The sequence below is a fragment of the Lepisma saccharinum genome, chromosome 10 (assembly GCF_977018435.1).
Source record: "Lepisma saccharinum chromosome 10, izLepSacc3.1, whole genome shotgun sequence".
NCBI classification, from domain to species: domain Eukaryota; kingdom Metazoa; phylum Arthropoda; class Insecta; order Zygentoma; family Lepismatidae; genus Lepisma; species Lepisma saccharinum.
The window spans coordinates 54,649,030-54,672,849 of NC_139238.1; the positions used below are offsets into that span (position 1 = coordinate 54,649,030).

General features: G+C 37.4%; 1 protein-coding gene across 1 annotated transcript in view; it reads left to right on the forward strand.

Moving 5' to 3' along the window:
- LOC145993912 (inter-alpha-trypsin inhibitor heavy chain H3-like) overlaps window positions 1–23,820 on the forward strand; it is a 473,549-nt gene that overhangs the window by 407,088 nt on the left and 42,641 nt on the right. Inside the window, exons 9-10 of the mRNA XM_083129826.1 lie at window positions 7,046–7,211; window positions 10,873–11,264. Of these exons, the coding sequence (XP_082985952.1) occupies window positions 7,046–7,211; window positions 10,873–11,264 (558 nt within the window). The remainder of the gene's footprint in view (window positions 1–7,045; window positions 7,212–10,872; window positions 11,265–23,820) is intronic.

Here is a 23,820-nt window from a genome sequence, read left to right on the forward strand (position 1 = left end):
TAGAAGAAGTTGCACTGGTAGTATATATTAAGGATACTCTTTCTTCACTCAATATTGATCCAAATTGTACCACATGGTCATCAGATTTGTTCCTACCTAGGTACAATTCTAATCAAATTTTATCCGACCGAAATTTCGTTCTGCTGTCTACAGACTTTAATTTTGCTGCCTATTGTTTCAAGTTATATTGAATTTAATTTTTTGTGATCGAAAATGTACCACCTTACTCTATTTAAACAATTTTCATCAGAGGCCCCGCGAATGTTATGTGCCCTTGGTCCCGCACCCACCTAGAGCCGTCCCTGATCTTACATTGTGGTTTGCTTATAGTCTAAATGTAAAAGATATATATGGTAAAATTATATCGTAGAAAAGCTCTGAGCAGTTGAAACCGGAATCTGCAGCCCCCTCCCTTATTTCAAGCTGGCCCAGTTACTCATTGAGATAGTTCAGCTTTTCCGCTTCTAATTGGTGTTACCCTAGGCCAGGTCTAGACTTAAATCTGGCCCTGTATACAAATAAATACAGGGTGTTGCTGTACAAGATCGCCAAACTCTCGCTGCGTGTCAAGGGTATCAAGAGTAGCAAGTTTTCTTAGTAACGTTTTGTTCGTTGATGCCCCGATTTCCCCTCTACGAGCAGTGGTTTTGCGTGATTACAAAAAAAAAATCTTTACAAAATGTAATTTTTGAAGTACTTTAAAAATTTTGCCTTGTACGAGTAACGTTTGAATAAATTAAATGACAGGAATAAATGTTTTAGCCTAATTTATAAGCTTTCAGACGATATAAATTTAGCTCGTCCCGTGGCGGAGTGGTTAGCACATCGCACTACGACGCCAGGGGTCCCGGGTTCGAATTCTGGCCTGAACATGGATTTTTGTGAATGTCCATTCATCAATTTGATAATATCAAAACTCATTCCCATCTTCACAAATTAGCTAAAAAATGGCACAAGAAGCGAAGGAAAATAATGCAAATCAAGATTTTTAAAAAAATCAAAGATATAAGTTTTAATGTGATTTTTAAAAAAATCGCCATAAAATGTGTCCTCCATAAGCAGAATTAGTGCATTTATCACAATCCATGGCATCTAGTTTTTTATACGTAAAATCAAGAGGCTTGGTTGGATTAATTATAAATGACATTTAAGATATTTTCAGTCTAGTCGCTATCTTGAAAAAAGACCGCAACATCGGATATTTTTTTCGATTCAATATACAGGAACAGTGGCGCCTTGGAACATCCGGTTATCTCATAAATACTCCAAATAGTGTAAACTTTCATAACGAATCAAAAAATCAATTTTTGAAAATTAAGAAATAGTAATTTTGTAGAAAAACTTTCTTTTCATTTATGTTAATCTTTGAGTTTTGTCTTATTTATAACATTTTATGAGACTAACTGGAAGTTGAAAGCCTTGATAATTATCGAACCAATCAATAGAACTTTATACTTTGTAAGGTTATCAAATGTTTGTTAGAGATAATTGTATTTTTAAAATATTACTATTATATTTATAAATTTACCTTCAATAACATTTTTAAAAGAAATACAATTTAGAAAAACTCAATATGTTTTCTGAAAGGAAGAGGCGTTGAAATTTATACAAAATTAAATTGATATTTTATGTGAAAGAAAAACAAACCTTCACTGTAATTGACTTACTTGACTTAATTCCTTTTGCTCCACCAGGAGCATAGGGCGTCAGTGAAACGCCTCCATTTAGCTCTGTGACGTGCCAACTCCTTGACCTCTGTCCATGTTTTTCCTTTCTCGGCTGCTTCTTCTTTTATTGTTCTCTTCCATGTTTTCTTTGGATGTGTTATTATTATTACATCGACACAACTACGTTGTCTGCGGAAACCAACTTGTTGTTTCCTCAATATTGATTCTACAACATCCTTCGCTCTGTTTAAGATTATTCTCGAAAGTATCTTGCTTTTTTACAGTTTCTACAGTTATTTGTATATATCTTTCTTGGCAGTTATACTATTAAACCTGATCTCCATTCTAATGGAACTTTTTGTTCATTCCATATTTTCTCTAACATCGGTTGTAACATTTCAATGGAAGTTTCCACATTAGCCTTTATTAGTTCCGGATTAATGTTATCCATTCCAAGAGCCTTGCCATTCTTAATTTGCTTTATTGCTTTTCTCACTTCTGCTCTAGTTGTGGGGTCAAGTTTAATTTTGGTATCTTTTGTCTTTTCTTCCGTTCTTATCTTGTTAGAAATTTCTTATTCTATTTTTCCATTCCTATTCAATATATTTCAAGAATATTCTCTCCACCTTTCCATTTATTGTTCTTGGGTTAGAAATAGATCTGCATTTTTATCTCTCACCGGTTTTATCTTCCTAAATGCTTTTCTGGATAATTTCTTAGTTATGACATATAACTGTTTTAAGTCACCTCTCTTTTCTGCTTCTTCTGCTTTTTGTGCTAAGTCCTCTACCCATTTCCACTTATCTCTCCTCATACATTTCTTCACCTTCTTATCTATTTCTGAGTTCTCTGTTTGCGCTGCTAAATTTTGTAATCTTGTTTTGCTTGTTTCCTATTTTCTATTACTTCTCAAGTGTCTTCAAACAACCAGTCTGAATTCCAAGTACCTTTTCTCCAGTTTTTAAGTAGATTCTCTTTACCTTTACCTCATTTGTTTCAAGATCTGGTTCATGCTGTGTACTTTCCGAGAGAGCTTATTAATTTCTAATTTAAATTTATTTTGTTTTTCATTCTCTGTCAATCTTTGAACATGCCTTCCATCAACCTTCTTGGTTATTGACATTAGTTTTAGCTTAATATTGGCTACCACAAGAAGGTGATCACTGGCTACATCCGCTCCTCCTTTATTCCATACATTAGCGATCTCCAAAAACTTCCTGCATATTGCTATATGGTTTACTTGGTTTTCTGTAGTACTATCTGGCGAAACCCAAGTTACTTTGTGACAGTTTCTATGAGGGAAGATTGTTTCTCCCATGACCAATTCATGATACGCACATAGGTTTACCAATCCTTCACCATTATGGTTTATGTTTCCGAAACCATGTTTCCCATTATATGTTCCAATCTTTCATTTTGCGAGCCTACCTTGACATTCATGTCACCTATGAGGATCAAAATATCTCTTTTCTTCACATTTTTTATTGCGTCATTTAATTGTTGGTAAATTTCATCTTTCTTCTCAATTTGTGTCATATCTGTGGGAGCATAAAATTGTACCTAAAGCGGGTCCTAAACCTAGCTGTAATAATTTTGTCGGAGATGGGCTTCCATTCTATTAGGCTCTTCTTTGCCAGTCTGTTTAGGAGTATCCCTACGCCATTCCTGTGTTCTGCATTATCTTTTATTTGTCCTGAATACAAAATTGTATGTCCTTCTTGTTTTGTTATTTCACCAAAATCTATCTATCTCATCTCATTCAACCCAAGAATTCCTAGTTTGTAATTTTCATTTCTCCTTCCACTTGTTTTAGGTTTGAGCTTTCAGGCTGCCACCTGAAGCATCCAAGCATGATGTTTTCTGTCAGGGTTGATTTCCTTAGCTATGGAAGATCGCTCTTCACCACAAGGCAGTGGTTCCCTTTATATTTAACCCCAGAAGGGAAGGTTTCCTCTTCCGCCTTCTGCAACGTGCCAATGGACTCCTTCTCCAGACGCATCAGCCGTTGAGGTCTTCGCCGTATCCCTGACAAGAAGTTTTTACAAGGTGCTACCATCCGGAGCGAGATGGACCAAGGTTTTTTTAAAGAGGTATTACTCCTCTTGGTTTTCCGCCTCCTCCGCCGTTGAGATGGTCATTCATCTTCTTCCGCCTTTGGAGCCGTTAGGTTGCTTCTTAGTCTGGCTCTTCCTTGCCAGCCTTCCCGGCATGGGTGACCATACCAGTAGCAATGCTACCGCCGGTTTAACCTGACAAATCATTAGAGCACGCAGCCACCAACTACAAGATCATGCTGCCAATAGGTGCTGTTCACTGTAATTCATCGTACGAAATTGGTGTCAATTGTTTACAGAATATTTTGTAATGATTTTCTGATTAGATCCTTTCCCTTCTTTGATCATGTATGAAATTCGTATTGACGGAATTATTCAAGTTTTCTTTACCTTTTTTGATTGTGCTATAGGATGCAAAATGTTTCTCGAAGGCTCCTTGTGTCAAAATCAGGCTTGAACTTTAAGAAAAGTAGTTTTTTTTTTTATTTCCCAGTATCGACTTTAATATACAGGGTGGGCCAAAAGTCCCTTACTACCCCTTGTAAAAATCGTTTTAGTGGAAATTGATGAATAACAACCATGTGTGACCACATTAGGCCTAGGGGGAAGCCATAAGGTGGGGGTGCCCTTGACGGCGGCCATCTTGAAAGCCTCCATCTTGGATACAAGTCCAGTTTTGTAAATGGGAAGGTAGGCATGCGATACATGATTTTAGGCTAGAATTTGATAAGGAAAACAATGGTGAAGTCGTAATGTTGAAATCTTCATTTGTTAAAAAGTTACATTCATTCAAATGTTGGAATCACACTTTTACATATGGTGCTCTACGTGCTCTACGTGCGCGCCCTCCAGCGCCACGCACGTGTGTAGTCGTTCACCCCAATTGTCCATGACCCTGCTAAGTGTGTCAGTTAAAATATCAGCACAGGCTGCAAAGATCCTTTCTTCCAGGTGAGCAACATTCCTGATCTTCTCGGCGTATACCTTGGCCTTTAAATGACCCCACAGATAAAAATCCAATGGAGTCAGATCGGGTGAACGTGCCGGCCACTCAATGGGACCACGACGCCCGATCCACCGTCCAGGAAAATGATCATGCAGATAATCACGGACGTTTAATCCATAATGGGGAGGTGCACCATCCTGTTGAAAAAGTAAGGGAAATGTGCCATCCTCGGACAACACGGACGGCAAGATGAGATCACGCAACATTGCCAAATAATGATCAGCATTAAGGTTACCAGGAATGACGAATGGACCAATTAGTTTTGTACCCCATAGGCCACACCACACCATAACTTTACCAGCTCCTACCGATTTACAGGAGTCAACCCAGTGAGGATTGGTAGCGGACCAATAGCGACAGTTTTGTTTGTTGACCTCTCCTTGCACATAAAAATTCGCTTCGTCGGAAAACAGGATTTTTGAGGCGAATGTGGGTTCTGCTTCAAGTTGGGCAACTGCCCAGTCACAGAATTCCAGGCGTCGATCTGGGTCGTCTTCTGATAAATAATGTTTAAGTTGCAATTTGTACGGATGCCAATTGTTTTTCTTTAGGATGCGTCTGATGGATGTACGGCTGACACCACATGCCGCTGAGAGGCGACGAGTACTTCGGTGTGGTGATGTTGCAACAGATGCCAACACTGCTATGGTTGTGCCTTCGTCTGTTGCAGTAATGGGTCTTCTAGACCTGGGTTTGTCCGCTACTGAACCAGTATCCTTGAATTTCTGGAAGAGGTTGGCAACACTCACATGAGACACAGGATGTCGATCTGGGTGCCGTTCATTAAATTCAGCTGCTACAACCCTTGCACTCCTTCCACCCCATGCCCTTATTAACTCTTTCCTCTCCTCTGTGGTTAGTGGCATGATTTAGGCACCTGCAACAAATAAAATATGAAGGTGTGATTCCAACATTTGAATGCCTGTAACTTTTTAACAAATGAAGATTTCAACATTACGACTTCACCATTGTTTTCCTTATCAAATTCTAGCCTAAAATCATGTATCGCATGCCTACCTTCCCATTTACAAAACTGGACTTGTATCCAAGATGGCGACTTTCAAGATGGCCGCCGTCAAGGGCACCCCCACCTTATGACTTCCCCCTAGGCCTAATGTGGTCACACATGGTTGTTATTCATCAATTTCCACTAAAACGATTTTTACAAGGGGTGGTAAGGGACTTTTGGCCCACCCTGTATATTTCAAACGTCTCAACAAAGTTGATTTCCGTTGCCCACTGTTGACCAGAGAAGACGGAGGACGCTATCCTCCTGTAAACTCATCCGCTTTCCTTACCTAACTTATAAATATATTCTGCTTTAGTGCAAACTAAATTTTTTATAAGGTATAATAGGGGAATATTCAATTGGTCTCTTCCCAGAAAATATTTCCAAGTTCTCTCTACCGCCACTCATTTTTTATTTTGGCGCTGTCATTGTAGTTAATGCACTGTATTTACAATATTTTTTTTTTTACGATTTATTTTTTTGTTGATAGTTACTAAGGAAATACCTAGGTATATTGTAAAATAACATCATAGGTAATGTAAAGTCTTTCTATTGTTGCAAACATGTTTCAGTCATTGACAGTGGTGGCAAATTAGGGGGGACAAGGGAGGGAGCACTTTTGCCACTTTTGCACCTGCACTATAATAAACCTTACCTAACAAGGGAAAGTAAACTGTCCTTCCTTACCCAGTTTTGGTACTACGTATCTTGTCCCCCTAGTTTTGGAACCCAATCGCCGCCACTGGTCATTGAAAGTGTAGTAAATTTCCTGTAGTCTTCATTGTAAACTCCAAATGCCGCGTCGGGACAGAGAACCGTAGTTTCAAATTCGATTCGCGATGTGGGCAAGAGTTTTCCTCTGTGAATGTCCCTGCAGAAATTTCATGTGATCATCTTTATGGGTCTCTTCAGTTCTTACGGCGGGCGCTCTGCAAACTGGAAGGGAAGTGGAGAGCGAAGAATACGCCGCAGACCAACCAGACAACAGCGGTGGCGCAGAGAGATACGACTTGGTGGGAATAAGTACTACGTTCACCTCGTTCCACATTCTCCTGTATTTCTTATCGCGCTTTATTGTTCGCTTCCCTACTTCCCTTGGCAGCTTGTAGAGCGCCCGCCGTAAGAACTGAAAGGACCTATAGCTAAAGAGAAAGAAAAGCAACGTGAAATGATTAAAATGGAAATAAAATGAAGTATTTATTTTGTGCATGTGTGTACCCACACGTACATGTGTCAGGGAGAGAGGCAGAATATGAGCAAGTCAAATCATAAATGAAGGAAAAATTTTACACAGTATTGTTCGTTTCAGGAATGGGATTATTTATTCACGGAAGACATAAGCTCAGAGAGGTTTTCCTACCCCTGTCAACCAGCGACCAAGCAAGAATCTCCACCTCCGAATGTATATGAGGCTGCGAACGAAGAATACGTTGCCAAAGCCAGGCAGTATATCAGTCAACTCGAATCAGAGAAAGGTGCGTTTCAACTCACCACTAACGACTACTGGGGCAACTGGTTTTTAAGAAGTAATCCTTCACGTTTTACAAAAATATTTTCCCTTTTACGAATTTCAGCTGAAAATGCAGCTCAGTCAGGATTGGAATCCAAATCTCTGGCATTCCGTTCTATTGCTCTACCAACGGGGCGAAGTCAGGGCTAGCGTGGCAGCTCAGTTGGTCAATGGCATGGAATACCAGAGACTCAGCTTCGAGTCCTGGTAGAGCCTGCATTTTCGTTGAAATTTCTACATATTCCATCTCCTGTGTGTGCCAAACCTTAAAGACATTTTCTGTTTTTTTTTTTATTAATCTATTCATTTACAAAGGGCTGTTTAATGAGTGAGAGAACCAGTCTCTTTGGCAGACTTAAGCCCGAATCACATGGAACTGAATTTCCAGTAGGAATGTCCTAGTTGGCGCTGGATTGGCTACACTAGTTTTCGCCTCCACGATACTTGTTACCGTACTTGTCGATAGACTTTTGTTCCCATATGACATTGAGCATATGTAAAGATGGAAGAGCAATTTGAAGAATATTTGTAGAAGAATTACTGCTTTGAGCTTTTATTAAAGAATAAAAAAGAAAAGTAAGGACTAGAAATTGTCTCGAAAAAAATATGGTAATCAATACGTACCCAAAATGCTTCTTAATTAACTCGGGTATGCATACTCATACATGAGATTCCCAGGATTCATTCACAAAAAAAAAAAAAAAAAAAAAAAAATCAAACATTTAATACATTAGTAATAAGAAGGATTTTCATTTTCGGCTAATCATATTTGTCACGTGCATATATACCTAAATAAGTAAAATTAATGAACTGAACACGAATGCACTGCACGTCATCTCTTTACTTTTTTTAAAATCGAGAAACTAACAAAAACACCCAACACTCGGAAACCACAAACAATAAATAAGCTCTCCTTTGCAAACTCGCAGATTACCTTCACATGGCCAAACTTTGCTCTGAATGACTTTTCCACAGAATCCAGTCTAAGAAAGCCAGTAGCAATTAGAACATGGCCTATTCCTCAAAGCCAGTCAAGCATCCATCACTTCTGGTCAGGCAGCCAGTTCAGTGCCAACTAACTGGATATCCAGTTCCGTGTGATTCGGCCTTTACAGGCGTATAACCAATGCTTGAAATGAGAGAACACGAAACAGTCCCAAGTAGTCGACTGAAACGAATGTTATTTTCAGATTGCTGAGTCCCAAGATATAACATATAAGGCAGGTGTGTCTTTTTGTACTTTTGTAATTTAAGCCGCTTTGGTTCCTTCCTAGGTTAATCACGGAAATGATGAGGAATGTTGTTTAGATGAAGATGATGAATAGATACGCATAAATAAACACCCTCGCCAAAAAGTAAGAACTCGAGTCTGGAATCTTCGGCCTGATGTATTGATTAAGTTGGTGTTTTAAGTCCACTTTATACAAACTAAGGCTAAAGTGGGATCCGAACAACTGTGTGCTTCCACCGGGAATCGAACCCGGGACCCCTTGATTACAAGGCAACGACGACTCCACTGCGCCATCGAGGAGGCCCCCGGTCCAATGTATGTTTCTTGTTCTAACTATCTGTGTGCAAATAAATCAGACATGTGGAAGGGAGTGTGCAATCGTAGCTACGGAACTATTTAGAAGATATACTTCGCTTCGATAAAAAAAAAAACCTCTGCACCCTCTAGTGATAGAGAATCTATTAGATGAATGATAGGACAAATTAAAATATGGAAATCTGATGTGTATCATTGCGTCAAAATGCTTGGAAATCAATATTACATAGTTCTTCACTGATAGATAGAAGAAAAAAATTGTCCATGGTCGGGATCGAACCTAGGATTCGCTGATGAAAACTCTGTATGCTAACCAACACTGCATTTTCGTTTCTGTCAGTTAGTCTGTTTCCTTCGTCAACACCTGAAGAAGAAAATGAATCTTAATTTATTATAATTATTTCATAGTGTATTCGCAGAAACCACGTATGTTAAAAATAGCCATCGGACATTAAGTCTGATACTGAGCTATGGCTTGGGTGTACCCTCGGACGCCTCATTCCTGCTTCGAGTACGAGATCGACCCTCGACGAGTAAGGCCTTAGTGGACCCCGTATGGACTATGGAATAAATGAATGGTCCCTGTCCTCCTTTCGTCGAGAACAGGAGCTGAGGCGTCGTCAGTGAACTTTGCATATTGACGGAAGGTATTATTGGAGTCCAGTGTACTGAACAATAGGTAACAGTGTGTGTGGCCATCAGTGAACTTTGGTATAGTGAACAGTGTATTTAAAGGACTGTGTTAAATGTGCAATAAATTTTTTTGCCCAGCAAGCCTTGAGAGTTTTATGGAGTTTCAGTGCTACCGACTTGAAGAGTTTGCACTTTTGCATTAAGACTAAGTACGGTTGATGGTGCAGGGTTGTGATAAGACCCGAGAACGTTGCAGTACTTATAATGTATATTAAATCTCATTTCGATTTTGTGTACCGTTTCAGAAAACGTCGAAAATGTTTTGTTTTTTTTAAATTTCGGTTTATTACTTGGACTCCGCAATTCACAGTAAATAGTGATAAAATGATAAAAAATTGTTTTATTTTAGTTAGAGTCTTATGGATGCCTACTTTATATTATATCCCTTTGCAATTTTTGTACTGCTACGAAAACCTCTAAAATAATTTTTATTTTTTTTCTTCTCACTAAGAGGCAGTAATTCAAAGGAAAATATGGATAAATTATTATTGACTGTGAAGTTTCTAATTTTTCACTAATTTAATTCTTTCTAATTTAATTTTATTTCATTAATGTCGTTTTGTAAGTAATATATCTCGATATTAATGAAATAGAAAATCTTTCAATGCAACCATTTTGTAATAAGATACCACACTAAGATTTTCTTAGGAAAAGTATCATAGCATTAAAAGCGTATAATTTTACAGCGAACTTTATTGTATGCAGTGTATACTATACAAGTATTTTTAAGTTGATAATGCATAATGTAGAAACCATTGTATAATGGTAACTATCACAGGGATTGAAAACAAATTCTGTACCATTTATGTTGCAGGTAACTGAACATGCCACCAACCTTAGTACAGAAGAGAGAACAAGAATTGCTGCAAAGTACAAGGTAGAGGATTCTCTTATTTCCATCCGATCATAATTTCTGCAAATTCCATGCGGTGGTCACAGTCCTCGGGAAAGATTTGCTGGACGTAATGAGGTTTCCAGGAACTGAAATTCAATTTCTTCGAAAGAGTCTCAAGGGTATAGCGTGTTAGCCCGCTCTCTGCTGGAATTGTTAAGGCTTCTTTCAAACATTTCCCGCACATGTTTAACATTCTCTTCCGATCATGACGTTGGCAGTCTACCGGCACGTCGCGCATTCAACACAGAACCTGTGCTCATCAATTCAGTGTGACATTTTTTGATGATTTTGGGATTCAGCGTTGGATTCGAACAATTCTTGTTCGCTCTTCTGTGCAAAGCGTTGGTGGCATGTTCAGTAACCTACAAGATAAATGGTATGACAGAATTAGTTTTCATTTCCAGTGTTTATACAATGGTTTCTACATTATGTATTATCAACTTAAAAATAGGTATTGACTTATCTGACACCCTGTATTAACATTCCTTCTAGATTCCAATATCCACGGTGGGCTCCTCCGAGCGCTCGAAATGGCGAAAATGATGAAAACGACTGGATATGGAAAACCACCAGGAGGAAAGGGGCCGGACCCTGTCATCGTGTTGCTCAGCATGGGCCTCCCAAACACGGGAGAGGAAATATTCCCTGACAAAATCCTCCAAATTGTCTCAGAGAAGAACGCAGCACTTCAGGTACCGATATTCAGCCTGGCGATGAGTAAAGACGCCGATTTCATCTTTCTCAACAAACTATCTACGAAGAATTTCGCTTCAGCCACTTTGCTACACGAAGGAGTTGACATTGACATTCAACTAAGAGGGTTCTTCAGGGAAATCACCTTCCCCATTCTTATGGACGTTACATTCAAATACGACGAGGGAAATGTGAGTTATGTTTCTTTGTTATTTAGTAATTCATATTTAATTATGTAATGTGATAGTATGGTGAGATTTTCACTCAACATGCAGCACAGTTGTACCTGATTACCACAAGTTTAATGTAATCTCATACCAAAGTCAACTGTGGCTGATTCAATAGAATTAGGCGTGAACTTCGCTTAAGCACTAGAACTCTATACTTGCAAACTCACATGTAAATTATGGTGCGAAACATATATTAGTTCAATGAAGTACAAATTTCATTATGCACAGTCTTTTCGACCACTTAATGTGAAATTCGTTCGACTAGCATTTGGATGATTTGGAAATATATTTACACGTATATGCCTAGGTAGAGCTTTCGACTCGAATACAACACATATTGTTGGCAAATGACCTGAATAAAATGAAATGCACTACAAACCTGCTTTTAACATGAACATTTATCTTATTTACCTATAATTCGATGATGCATTTGACACATTCCTGATTTATATAGACGTACTGCTACAACGAAACCATACTTATTCAGCATATACTTTGCGACGGTGAACAATTGAGGGTCTCATACTTGATAATCCAGAAAAAGTATGAATCCAGGAAAAACGCAAGTGAATGTTCGTCTATCACATTATGGCTCATTTGTTACCCAGGTGTTTCCGTGTGTTTCTGGCTATCAGTGACTACTTCATTCACTATTTATTGTACAGCAACTGGAGACTGTGCAGCAACTGTATCCAATGTTAACTCAATTTTGAACGAAGTGTGAGTTATCAAGTTTTACTACAGAGCCGCTCAATCATTCGAGTTATTATGAAGATAAAGATTGGATTTTGTTGAAACAAAATACTGTCTGCAAGGACAAGCACGTGAGAGAAAGATAAAATATTCGATGGCACTATAATTACAGAAAGGATAACATTTACAACAATACAAATACTTCTATGTATGCTTATAATCTTCAGATATTCTTGCAACGTTTCAGCAGATATTCTGGTATTTTGTCGTGAACCATATATTCAGGTCTATGGTTTATTTCTTGGTACTTTCTTGTAGGAAGGTGTATATATACATATATACATTTGTATATTAACTGCTAACACACTGCCATTGTTGAGCAATTTTTATGACGTTATCTCTAACATCAAAATTATGTTTTTTCAATATAACTAAGTAGCCACATGTGTCATTATATCTCGGGAACTAAGTCATCAACTTTTGTCCGTAAACTAAACTCGTTGCATCATTAAATTCCCTATAGAAATTGTAAGAAGACTATAATGACGTCATACATACTGTTATCGGACAGGAGATTTATATTGTCCAAAGTATTCACTGATATACCTAAGTCTGTTACACCCATGCGGCCTCCTCGATGGCGCAGTGGTATAGCCGTCGCCTTGTAATCAATTGGTCCCGGGTTCGATACCCGGTGGAGACACATAGTGGTTCGAATCGGGGCCTCCGAGATACTTATACATATGTACGGGCCTCACACCAGCTTCCGTGACATCACAGAATTAGTCAAGTATAGTCTATTATCAACATTTAACAAAGCTCATTATAAGAGTATAATATTTATTTTTCAGAGTGAATAGTCCTCTCTTATTCGTTCAGAACGTTGCTTTCTCCTGAACAACGTTTCAAATGTTATATGACATTGGGAAATACGTAAATAATATTGATAAAGGTAAAATTCAATCTTTACCGTTGTGCATAAAGTACCTTTATTTTTCAAATTACCAATGGAAAAAAGGCGATATAAATAAAATTTCATCCTACATTTGGAACTTAACTGTAAGTTCCTAAAAAATTAGTTTATAATTGCTATTAAATTGCTGTAGAATGAGAACTTACTGTCCAAGTTATGTATGCAAGATAATTTTGTAAAGGTTTACGTACGGTGAGTCACATAATTATTCGGACAGATAAGGTTTCTGAATATTTACTGACGTAGTCGTGATATAATACGATGATAAATGTTTAATATTTATTTAACAAATAAAACTCAATATGAGCACACTGTTAATTATCTTCAATTATGTTTAATATAATATATTAGTAAAATATTTTCATTAAACAAAACAAACATTTTTTGTGGGTTAAACAAAATTATTCGGACACATGGAAGGAGAAACAGGAAAACACGCTTGAAAAGCAAGGAAAAGAAATGTCAGTATCTGGTAGGCATCCCTTTCATTTTTAACACCTCGGATAAACGATTTGGCATACTTTCTACCAATTTTCTGTGTACACTGGCGATATGTTGGCCCATTCATGTTGAAGTCTCTCCTTGAGGTCTGCCTTCGAGGTTATAGGTGTCTTCCTCACTTCTTTCTCCAACTTACACCAGAGGTGCTCAATGTAGTTCAAGTCTGGAGACTGCGGTGGAGGATGGAGCACTTTTGGGCAGTTGTACAATAACCATTCTTGTACTACGAGGGAAGTGTTCTTCGGGTCATTATCTTGATAAAACATAAAGTTACAGATAATGCCCATCATTTCAGCACTAGTCTTTAGATTTTACTTCAGAATGTCAAGGTAACGGTACCTGTCCATTGTCTGTTCGATGAAAGCCAATTTACCAACGCTTTGGGCCGACATGCAGCCGCAAACCATTACGTGACCACCCCCGTGCTTCACTGTTGCTTGCAAATTTTTCCCTCGGAGCTCCTCATTTGGTTTACGCCACACTGTTACCCTCCCATCTGACTCACAAATATTGAATTTACTCTCGTCAGTGAAAATTACCCGATTCCACCATGTCTGATCCTTTCCTAAGTGTTCCTTTGCGAACACCAGTCTTTTTGTCCTGTTTTGCTTACTTACAAATGGCTTTCTCCTAGCTACACGGCCATGATAGTTTGTCCTTCTGAGCACTCTTCGTATAGTTTCAGGATGACTATGCTTTCCACACTCCTCAGCTACCTCAGCTCACACCATTGGAGCACTCATCTTTGTTTTTGTTTTTTTAAATTTTTCTCACGATTACTGTCTCTTCTCTGGGGGAAAAAAATCTTGGTCTTCCTGTATGACCGTGGGACTCGATCCTCTCTTCATCTTTAAATCGCTTAATAATATCTGCAACTGTACATTTTTTCATTTTCAACATTGAGGCTATTGCACGGTAAGTTTTGCCCTTAGCGTGGTGCCATATCACTAACTGACGTTGTTCAAATGAACTTTCCTTTCCTTTTCGTTCCATTTCTACATAGAAAATGTTCTTATATCACAACTTTGTTAAACAAAACGCGATCGTAATTGCTACAGAAACCTACAGGAAACCAGAGTTAATATATATGAATAGAGTATCAATCAATTCGTAAATCTAAATTGTCACTGTATCGCAAACTTACGTTAACATTTACTATGTGTCTGAATAATTTTGTGGCACTATTTTTGCAACGGTAGGGATTCATCCTTCGTTATATTGTTACTGATGTTCGTTTTTTAACTTTTTATCGTCAAATTTTGTGCTAAACATGACATTTTTTAAACGAAAATCAACTTCAACGCTGTACACAGATTTCACTCCCTTCCCGCTCTTAAACGTTAGAAATTTACTGTGTGTCCGAATAATTATGTGACTCACTGTACATGGTTGAGGAAAGAGCTTGTAAGATTAGAATTCCGTATTAAATATACTTTCCAACTTTCGAAACACAATTCCCGTGTCTAATTTGATAAATGTTTAATTTTCTAATAATCTGGTAAATATTTGGATGCACAAGTTCCCGTGATTTGGTTGTAAGTTACATTTTTTAAAAATCATTGTTCTCATCAAAATCTTACATGCAAGCAAAGAGAGAAAGTGTACAAATACTAATGCAACAAACGTACTAGCCTAACCTATTCGCAAAACCTAGAGGCTAAGAACACAAATCTTAAATTACCTAACAGTAATTCAAGCCTATGAAAAGGGATTTGCGATCACGCTGAAAATAAAACTCGTTGAGAATATTATTGCAACTTGCAAACAACTTACTTTAATTAAGAAGTCCAAAGCAAGAAGCAACAGGACACAATAAACCTCATGCTCTATCAGGAGATTATTGTTAAAAGAATATCGTATTCTAAAATCCTTATAATTACATCCCTCTTCGGTAAACAAGCTAGTTAATGGTAAAAACCAAGAGACAAGTTATTTTTCAGGATAAAGCGTAAGTTTTAATATATATCAGCGTGCATTTCATTCATCTCTAACATCGACAATTTACTTCTAACTGTACCTAAACATGTACTGAAATCGTGTCATGCAATATTCGCTGACATGTAAGTTGATAATTATATTTTCCCCTTGTACTTGTGATATTTAGACCACCTTGAGATAATACCTTGCTCTCCTACTTTTCCACAGAGCATAAATGTAAATAAAGCAAATGTGTTACATGAAATCACAATGACTGACTATGTAAATGTACTAATCGTTATTCTTTAGGATAGTACATTTTCACTTTAGCAACTTTTGTACAACTTGTCTACATTTCTAAAAGCCTTAAATGTTGTTGATACAAAGTGCATATTTTTATATACTTCGCTAACTACATCGTAATAATAATAGATTTCTTCCGGTCTTTGACAGAAATAATCGACAACGGGAAAATATAGCATCGATTACTGTGTAAAAAGGTACAAAATTATCCACGTTGTATTTGTGAAATAGGCTAATAAAATTGAACAAAGTCGTAAAATTCTATTGATGTATATTATATTTTTTTTCACGTGATGTACATCATCAAGATCATAATTCTTGTAAACCGGAACATAGCTTGAAGAAATAAATGGATATTAAGATGTTTAAGGCGTGACTTTGAACTTTGAACTTTGAACTACACAATTTCAGACAACGTATGAGCAATAATACGGACAATTAAATAACTATCAACATTTTTCGTGTTAAATGAAGGAATATAATTAGTAGTTACAAGTTCGGCTTCCGTGTAATTAATATTACCATACACAAATTCTTAAATGTCGTACTTCGCACTGGTTGAACACACTCTTTTTTACTAACATGTTATTAAATGTTATATTACATAGAAAGGCATAAATTTACTTGCAACTGATCAGGACATAACTATGCTTAATTTGCGATAATAATTATTATTCTTACTCTGAAATAAATACATTTGCAGGAACTTTTTTTTCGAAAACAAAAGATTAATCTTTTGACGTCATCAGTCCTTTGACTTTATCAGGTTGCGGCCCGTATACGGAGTATACACGAAGTATACGCACCTCGGAGGCCCCGTTCGGATCCCACTTTAAATTGTAGGTTCAGTCACGATTTGCCTTACCGTGCAAGTAGTGTAATTGATGCTATAGCTGGGACGAGAAAGTATGAGCCCCCCTCAGGCAGATTTGGCTACACTTAAAACAAGCTCGAGATGTGCATATGAGCTTATTGCTCAAGTGTGGTACTCTGTCTAAACCAAGATTTTTGTAAAAATGCCCTCGGGAATTTTCTGTGAAAGTATGACCCCCCTCAGATTGATTTGCCTACACTTACAAAAGTTACATCTGTGAGATTGTTGTCCATAAGCTTGTCAAAAATATGCCCCTCTTGATATTTTTTTTGGCTACACCTAAAACTAAGCCAAAAAGCCACCCACACCCACCCACATACACACCCACACCCACCCACACCCACACATATTTACTTCCGGATTAAGTTCAATTGGGCACCAGGCTCAACTTGTGCAATATGCAGAGACTTTCTAGAATTGCTCTGTGACTCTCTCATTTCTTACATCATAAACATATGATTTTTCACCTATAAGAATAACACTACATATGGTGTCATCAGGGAGTGTATCGTGGAATTCACAGATAATTTTAATGTTTGTCCTGTCATTAACCACAACTTGTTTCCTTTTTGAAGTGTTGATGACAAACATGGGTCTCTGTGCTTTGAATTCATCTGGTGTGTAATACATGTCAGTATTGCCAGTACTGACCCTTTTGTATGCTGTAAATGCTTCATATAATTTGAGGAAATCATCCTTGGACATGTTTAAATTATAATTTTCTCTAGGAAACACCTCATTTCTGCCATTTTTAAGATATATGTTCTTGATGTTGCAGCTATCAAATTTACTTGAATTTTTTTCCTGATTATTGTGTCTTCCAGTCTGAAACAGTACCACCACAAAATCTGGCATGTCATATTGTATACTGGAGAATGAATTTGTAGCATCAAACTCATAATAGGTACCAGTGGCAGGCTTCTGTACACATTGATATGTATAAAATTGTAAAGGTACCTGTGGATTTTTTATTATATCTGCTTTGTATTTAAGAGCATAACTGGCTTCATATTCAACAACCGGGATTCTTAGCTCCATAGTCTGAATAATGCACTTACCCTCATCAGGTATTAGGCAGAGCTTCCCCTGTAGAGTTTAATGTACTGTACCTCATCAAAGCATTATTATCATTGGCAGCTCTTCTAAATGTGATTCTTAAACCATCCTTCCACATAATATCTTTGTAATCAGAAAAGAATCCTGGCAACAGGCGCATTGGGAAATAGTACAGTGTGGCTTTTAGATAATATTTTATCACCAGCCTCAAATCCACCTATTTTGTAGTAAGAAGCCTCGGTTTTGGATAATTTTAGTGTGGCCAAAGCTGTAGAGGTAATTCCGGGGTAATCTACTCTGTTTATAACAACACCATGTTTTCTGATCTCAATTTCAGAGAACAGATGTGGCACAAAATTATCTACCAATCTTATATTTGAATTTGCCGGATAATCTGTACCATCGAGCTTTACAACATCAAATTTGATGTATAGATCTGCTCTGTGGGGGTGTATAAAGCCATCCCCTACATCAAGATCAACCTTAATCTCTGTGTTGGGTTGATTTAAATTTGCAAAGGTCCTCCTGTTTGGGGGGAATGATTGTAGCTCATAACTCTCAATATTTTCCTTTTTTTTGTATGTATTTTTATTTAAATATTAATCTCTATGATAGCAGTTGTTGTGGCTCCAGCAAAATCAACTAATTCTTCTTTTTCATTAGTGACCATCAACTCAATGTAATCTATTCTGTTATGACACACAGGAAAATATAATGTTGGTGATGGAGTGTAGATGATCGGCTCCATGAATTCAGAGTTAGGTTTGAATGTTGCAATGATGCCAGTTTGTTTGTGAGTGCCTATGCCATTTGATTTGGTGATCATACCCTCGGCCACATTACAGTGAATATTCAGAGTCTCTATGGCTAAGAATTTGGGTATATTAATAGCAGTATGTTTGATGGCTGGTTCAAGTTTTGTGTTGTTCTCAAAGCCTAACAGCTCTCCTATAGTACTCAGATCCACTGTTTCTGTAGCAGATACAATCTCTACTCTGTGAGTGACAGAATTTTGAGTTAAAACTATACCTTTGGGTAACTGAGCATTTAGAGTAGACAGATTATACTGCCCTGGAGTGATGACAATGTTTTGATCCCCAACTGCAATTGTGTTGTTGTGGTGTGTAATATTAGGGATCAAGTACATGCCACAAAATGCTCTGAGAGCTATTGTTTTGGGATACATTATATCATCATGTAATCTAAGTTTCAATATTGAATTTTGGCTGGTGAGATGGAATACCCCCATGATGTTTTAAATACCACAGGGCTTTTTGAAAATCTTCAATTGATGGTTTATTTATTTGAGACAGATATCTAAGAACAGATAAACACAGATGTCCACAATTAACATCTTTGAAATTTTGAACACGGGCATTATTGTAATAAAGATGAGTTGATTTTAGATATTTTACTAAATTTTCAGGTGGAACACCTCCAAATGAATCAAACACAAATGCCTCATCTTTTAAATATTTAAGATAACAGATCCAGTGAGTGCCCTGATTTTTGTACTTATCCAAATTAACTATGCCACACTCTTTGTTGAGTGGTTGCTCTGGTAAAGAATCAGACATGTACACACCTCTAAAATTTTTGATGCCCAGTGGCTTGATTAAAGCTTCAATATCTTGGTTTGTAAGCGGCTCTTGTTTTTTTTAAACTTATTCATGGCTCTCTTAACACCTTTGCCTTGTTTCTCCATGGCCAGGTTATGGCGCTTCAATTCATCTAATTCTGCCTTATTTTTCTTGGCATCTATTACTGTTTTTGCTATGGCAGCTGATCCCCCAGCCAAGCTCCCCACAGCCCCAAGTGCTGCTAAGATGGCCGGGATAGTAAATATAAATCCACCCACATGTGATTTTTTTCTAGATTGCTGTAATTTTTTTTAATTGGGAGGTACTAAGTAACAATTTTATACCATGGCCCTTGGCAAGACAAGAATTTTTTTTCTTGCGCTGCTTTTTGGTTAAAAGACTATCAATAGTTTTAAGAGATTTAAGACCTGCATAAGGTATCTGATACATAACACCCTTGGCCTTCATCCTAGGTTTATTATATATATATTCACAACCCCCACCCCAGTTTTTGTTTGGTGTTTATAGCTATGGTGGTCCCCAATGCTGCTATTTTTTCACTTAAAGAAGCATCTTTGCTTACAAATCTACCAAATGCAGCCTCTTCTAATTTCTTGTCTGCAACATGTCTCTTGTCAAGATCAGAATGTGTGTTGTATGCTATGTCATGGTCTCTACAAGCAGCATCTAGGGGATTAACACCAGGGTCACCTCTGTTTAATCTATGGTCCAATTTTGTACCGGGACCAAAATACTGATAGCCTGGAATATGTAGTTCAAATGGCAGCTTGTTTATAATGTCATTAACCAACCCCCGACCCTCAGAGATATTCCAAAATTTAGGTGGTAGAGTATTAATAATTTTTATAAGATATCCAATCCCCTTAGTGTCATTCACTATAAAATTAGACAATTTGGTGCTTATCATGTCCATAATTCCAACCTTTTCATTGTAAAAATTGTGGTTGCCAGCATTTTCCTCCCCAGCTATCACCAGCAACCTATCTACAAGTTTCCTGACATCATCAACCCACACAAATTCTTTAGGCAGGGTGTTGTATTGTTTGATTCCACTACCTGTCTTGATCTGTGTCCATATGGGCTTGATTAAGTTGTTGTATATTGCTCCACTGCTAGACTTGACTCTTTTTTGTGTGGGATCATTGTTCTGGTATAGAGCATCTGATTTTATTAATATTTCCTTGTAGTGCTCATAGTCTTGATCTGTATAGGTGCCGGGCCTTTTCCGAGTCATCAGTTCCCACAATCCAGGTGTGCCGGGATACTTATCAAAACCACCTTTTTCTCCAAGATGAGATTCTGAATATACAATCAGATCATCTCCCATAAATGTTACTCTAAAATTGCCAAATCTATGTATGATGCTACCATCACGCTCTGTGTCAGCATATAAGCCAAAGACCTCATCTTTGTTGTCTTTAGGTGTGCTTAAATATTTTTGAGCAAGAAGGCCCAATTCAATAGGATCCTGAGAAGCTTCAATTCTTCGAGGAGCAACAGGACTAGGTGTATGAATACTAAAAAGTGGGGTGATTGGATAATCTAATATGTTCCTTGCAGCTACAGGTACAAGCTCTGTGATCAAATTTTGATTTTGCTCTGTAACAGTTTTGATATTTTTACCTAATTCACTAATAGCATCAATAATAGGCTGTTCTGTTTGCTTGTGTTGTTCATAGATTCCTCGGTTCTCTGATTTCCATCCCTTATACCTTTTTACAAGATAATCTATTAATTTAAGATCATCAATGATTGGCCGTTTCATGGTTATTTATATATGTTTCAATGTCTAGAAAATTGTTGATTTTATTTCTGTATTTGCCACTATTGGGTTTTCTTGTCATATCAATTGTGACAAACCCATAATTGTCCTGATTCCAGCACCTACTGCAAATCTTAGAAAAATCATTGTAGCTCAAGTCACCACCTACATATTCATCATGTATGTGTTTGAGGTTGGTATGATCTTGATGAAACACACATATAAAATTGCTGTTGTTTCGGATTAGCTGCTTCGGTATTTTAGAAAAAGTCTGTGCCAGGTAGAAGCAATCAATGTTTTTGTGCCGCCCCTGTGTAAAAAAATTTCTAACCTTGTTTTGATTATCCAGTATCATATCATCAAACACAACAACAGAGTTATCAAGACATTCATGGAGTGGCTTAACATCTGATTCAAAAGTGGCAATATCCAATCCATCATATAGCTTCATCAACTGCTGATATTTTAATTGTTCCAAGCTTTTAGAGAAGACATACAAGTGCCTGTTTTTCCAGTCTAACCAGTTGGGTGCCAATAAAAAATATCAATCATTAGTGTAGTTTTACCACAAGCTGATGGCCCAACAATAAGACATCTAATATTATCAGGCAGCAGCATTCCATTTCTCTTATTCTGCTGTTCAGGCTTTGGTAGCCTCTTTATAACATCCCAGGTGCTCATAGTATCACTTTGTCTGCATCGATCCAGCTGTGTTCTGGGAGTCCTAGCCATTTGACAAGTATCCTGTTGCCTTTTCTGCGGATGATTTTTTCTATGAGATATGTGTCAGGCTGCTTAATTTTGCTGAGTTCTTCTTCATAGAATCTGCCTTTGAGAATTTCTCTTCGGTGATCTTTTATTATATATGTGTATCGGGTCCCAGGTTTAACTTGAACCACTGTAAATAATTCAGTGCTCCAGTTTCTTGTAAAGCCTCTTTTGAATAAGTGCTTATATTTGCTGATTCTTACTTGATCACCCACCTTGTATTTGGCTTTTCTTGTTGTTCGCTGGTATCTAGGATAATAAACAGTGCTGATCAATTTTTGCTCATCAGATGAAGTTACCTCAGAGGGTTTCATGTTGATTGTGGAATGGACAGAGTTGTTATATTTATGTAGAAGTTCTGGAAGAATATTAAGCCATTTATAATTACCTTGAAGTGTGAATTGTTTATACATATGATTTTTTAGGGTTTTGTTGAATCTCTCTACAATAGAGGCCTTGAGATCACTGTAACTCGAGTAATGTTGTATTGACTGGCTTTTAATAAATTGTTGGAACACAGAATTATAGAATTCTTTGCCATTAACTGTTTGCAAATAACGCGGTGATCTTCCACTCTGATTGATGATTGTCCTGAAGGCTTCTGTAACACATTTTCCAGTCTTGGATTTGAGTGGCACAGCCCAGGCAAATTTTGAAAATGTATCTATGACAGTGAGTAGATACTTGTAGCCCTTGTTGATCTTGTCTAAGTTTTTCAGCTGTCCACTTGCAATTTCAACCAAGTCACACTGCCATAAATCATCTATGCCATTTGTAACCACTGGCAATCTCTTATAATTATGTCTGGCTTGTCTGTGTAATTCATCAACAATAATTTGTCTAGACATGGTATGTAAACAAGAATATTGCAACTATGGGGTGTTCAGCAGCTGATACTACAGAATTTTCTAAATACAGTTTGTCTCCTATTTGTATATTAAATTCCAGAGAGCCATCATCTTCAGCATAATATGTTTCTAATGTATTGGGGTCTGTAAAATCCTCTAACTCTACACTGGTGATTTTTGGTTTGTTATCAGCATTTGTTATTGATAAGGTAGGGTAGTGGTGTGCCTGTGGTTGAAGCCAATATTTGATCTTGATTGGTCTAAGTGTGCCCCCAACAAAAAACTGGTAATAAAATTGTGCAGGGGACAGCATATATACTTTGCCACCTGGTGTAAATGGTGAATCATATTCTTTGTTGGGGATACTGTACAATTCAAGAATTACTGTATGTTTAGGATTCTCGATTATGCCAGTTATTTCTTTTTCTGCTGTAAGCAATCTACTTGTTACAGATTCAAGGTGCTCATTGATAGTCCTAACAACATCATCATGGCCTGGCTTGATCTTTATGGCCACAACAAGTTTCTTGTATTGTTGCACAATCTCTTGTAGCTGGGTGGCAAAAACAGACAGAGCATTTGCTTGATTGGATTCCATGGTCCCTAGCTGTTGCTTGATATTAGCTACAATTTGCTGTAAATTTTCAACAACTGCCAATTTTGAATTTTGAGCAGTAAGATCATGGACTTGTCTTCTGATATCCTCAAACAGGGCATGCAGTTCATTAATATGTTGATTGGTTGGTAGAGTGGCCACTGTCTGAGTAAGTTGTTTTATCTCTGTCTGGATATTCTTGATATCTTCTGATTTCAATATGCGATTCACTGCCCTCTTTATATTTTTAAGTTCCTGTGATGTAGGCAGATTTGATACAGTATTTTGCAAAGATTCAAGTGCCAATTTCACATCATTTAATTCAGAAGCATCAACCACACCACGCATAGCATCTTGGAGCAGGGCTATATCTGCCTGAGTAGGTGTTGATTGTTGTAAAATTTCAAGTTTTGTTTGGATATCATCGATCAAGTGATGAAAATGAGATAGCTCAGATTCAGTGTTGAGGTATTCAAGTTTTGTGATCTGTTGCTGGACACTGACAAGGGTATCTACAATACCAGGCAAGCGGGATTCTAGAGATTCTTGTACATTTGTCAGATCACTTTGCACTGCTGCTATTGTACCCTCAAGATGGGTTATGGTACTTTGAATTTTTCCAAAAT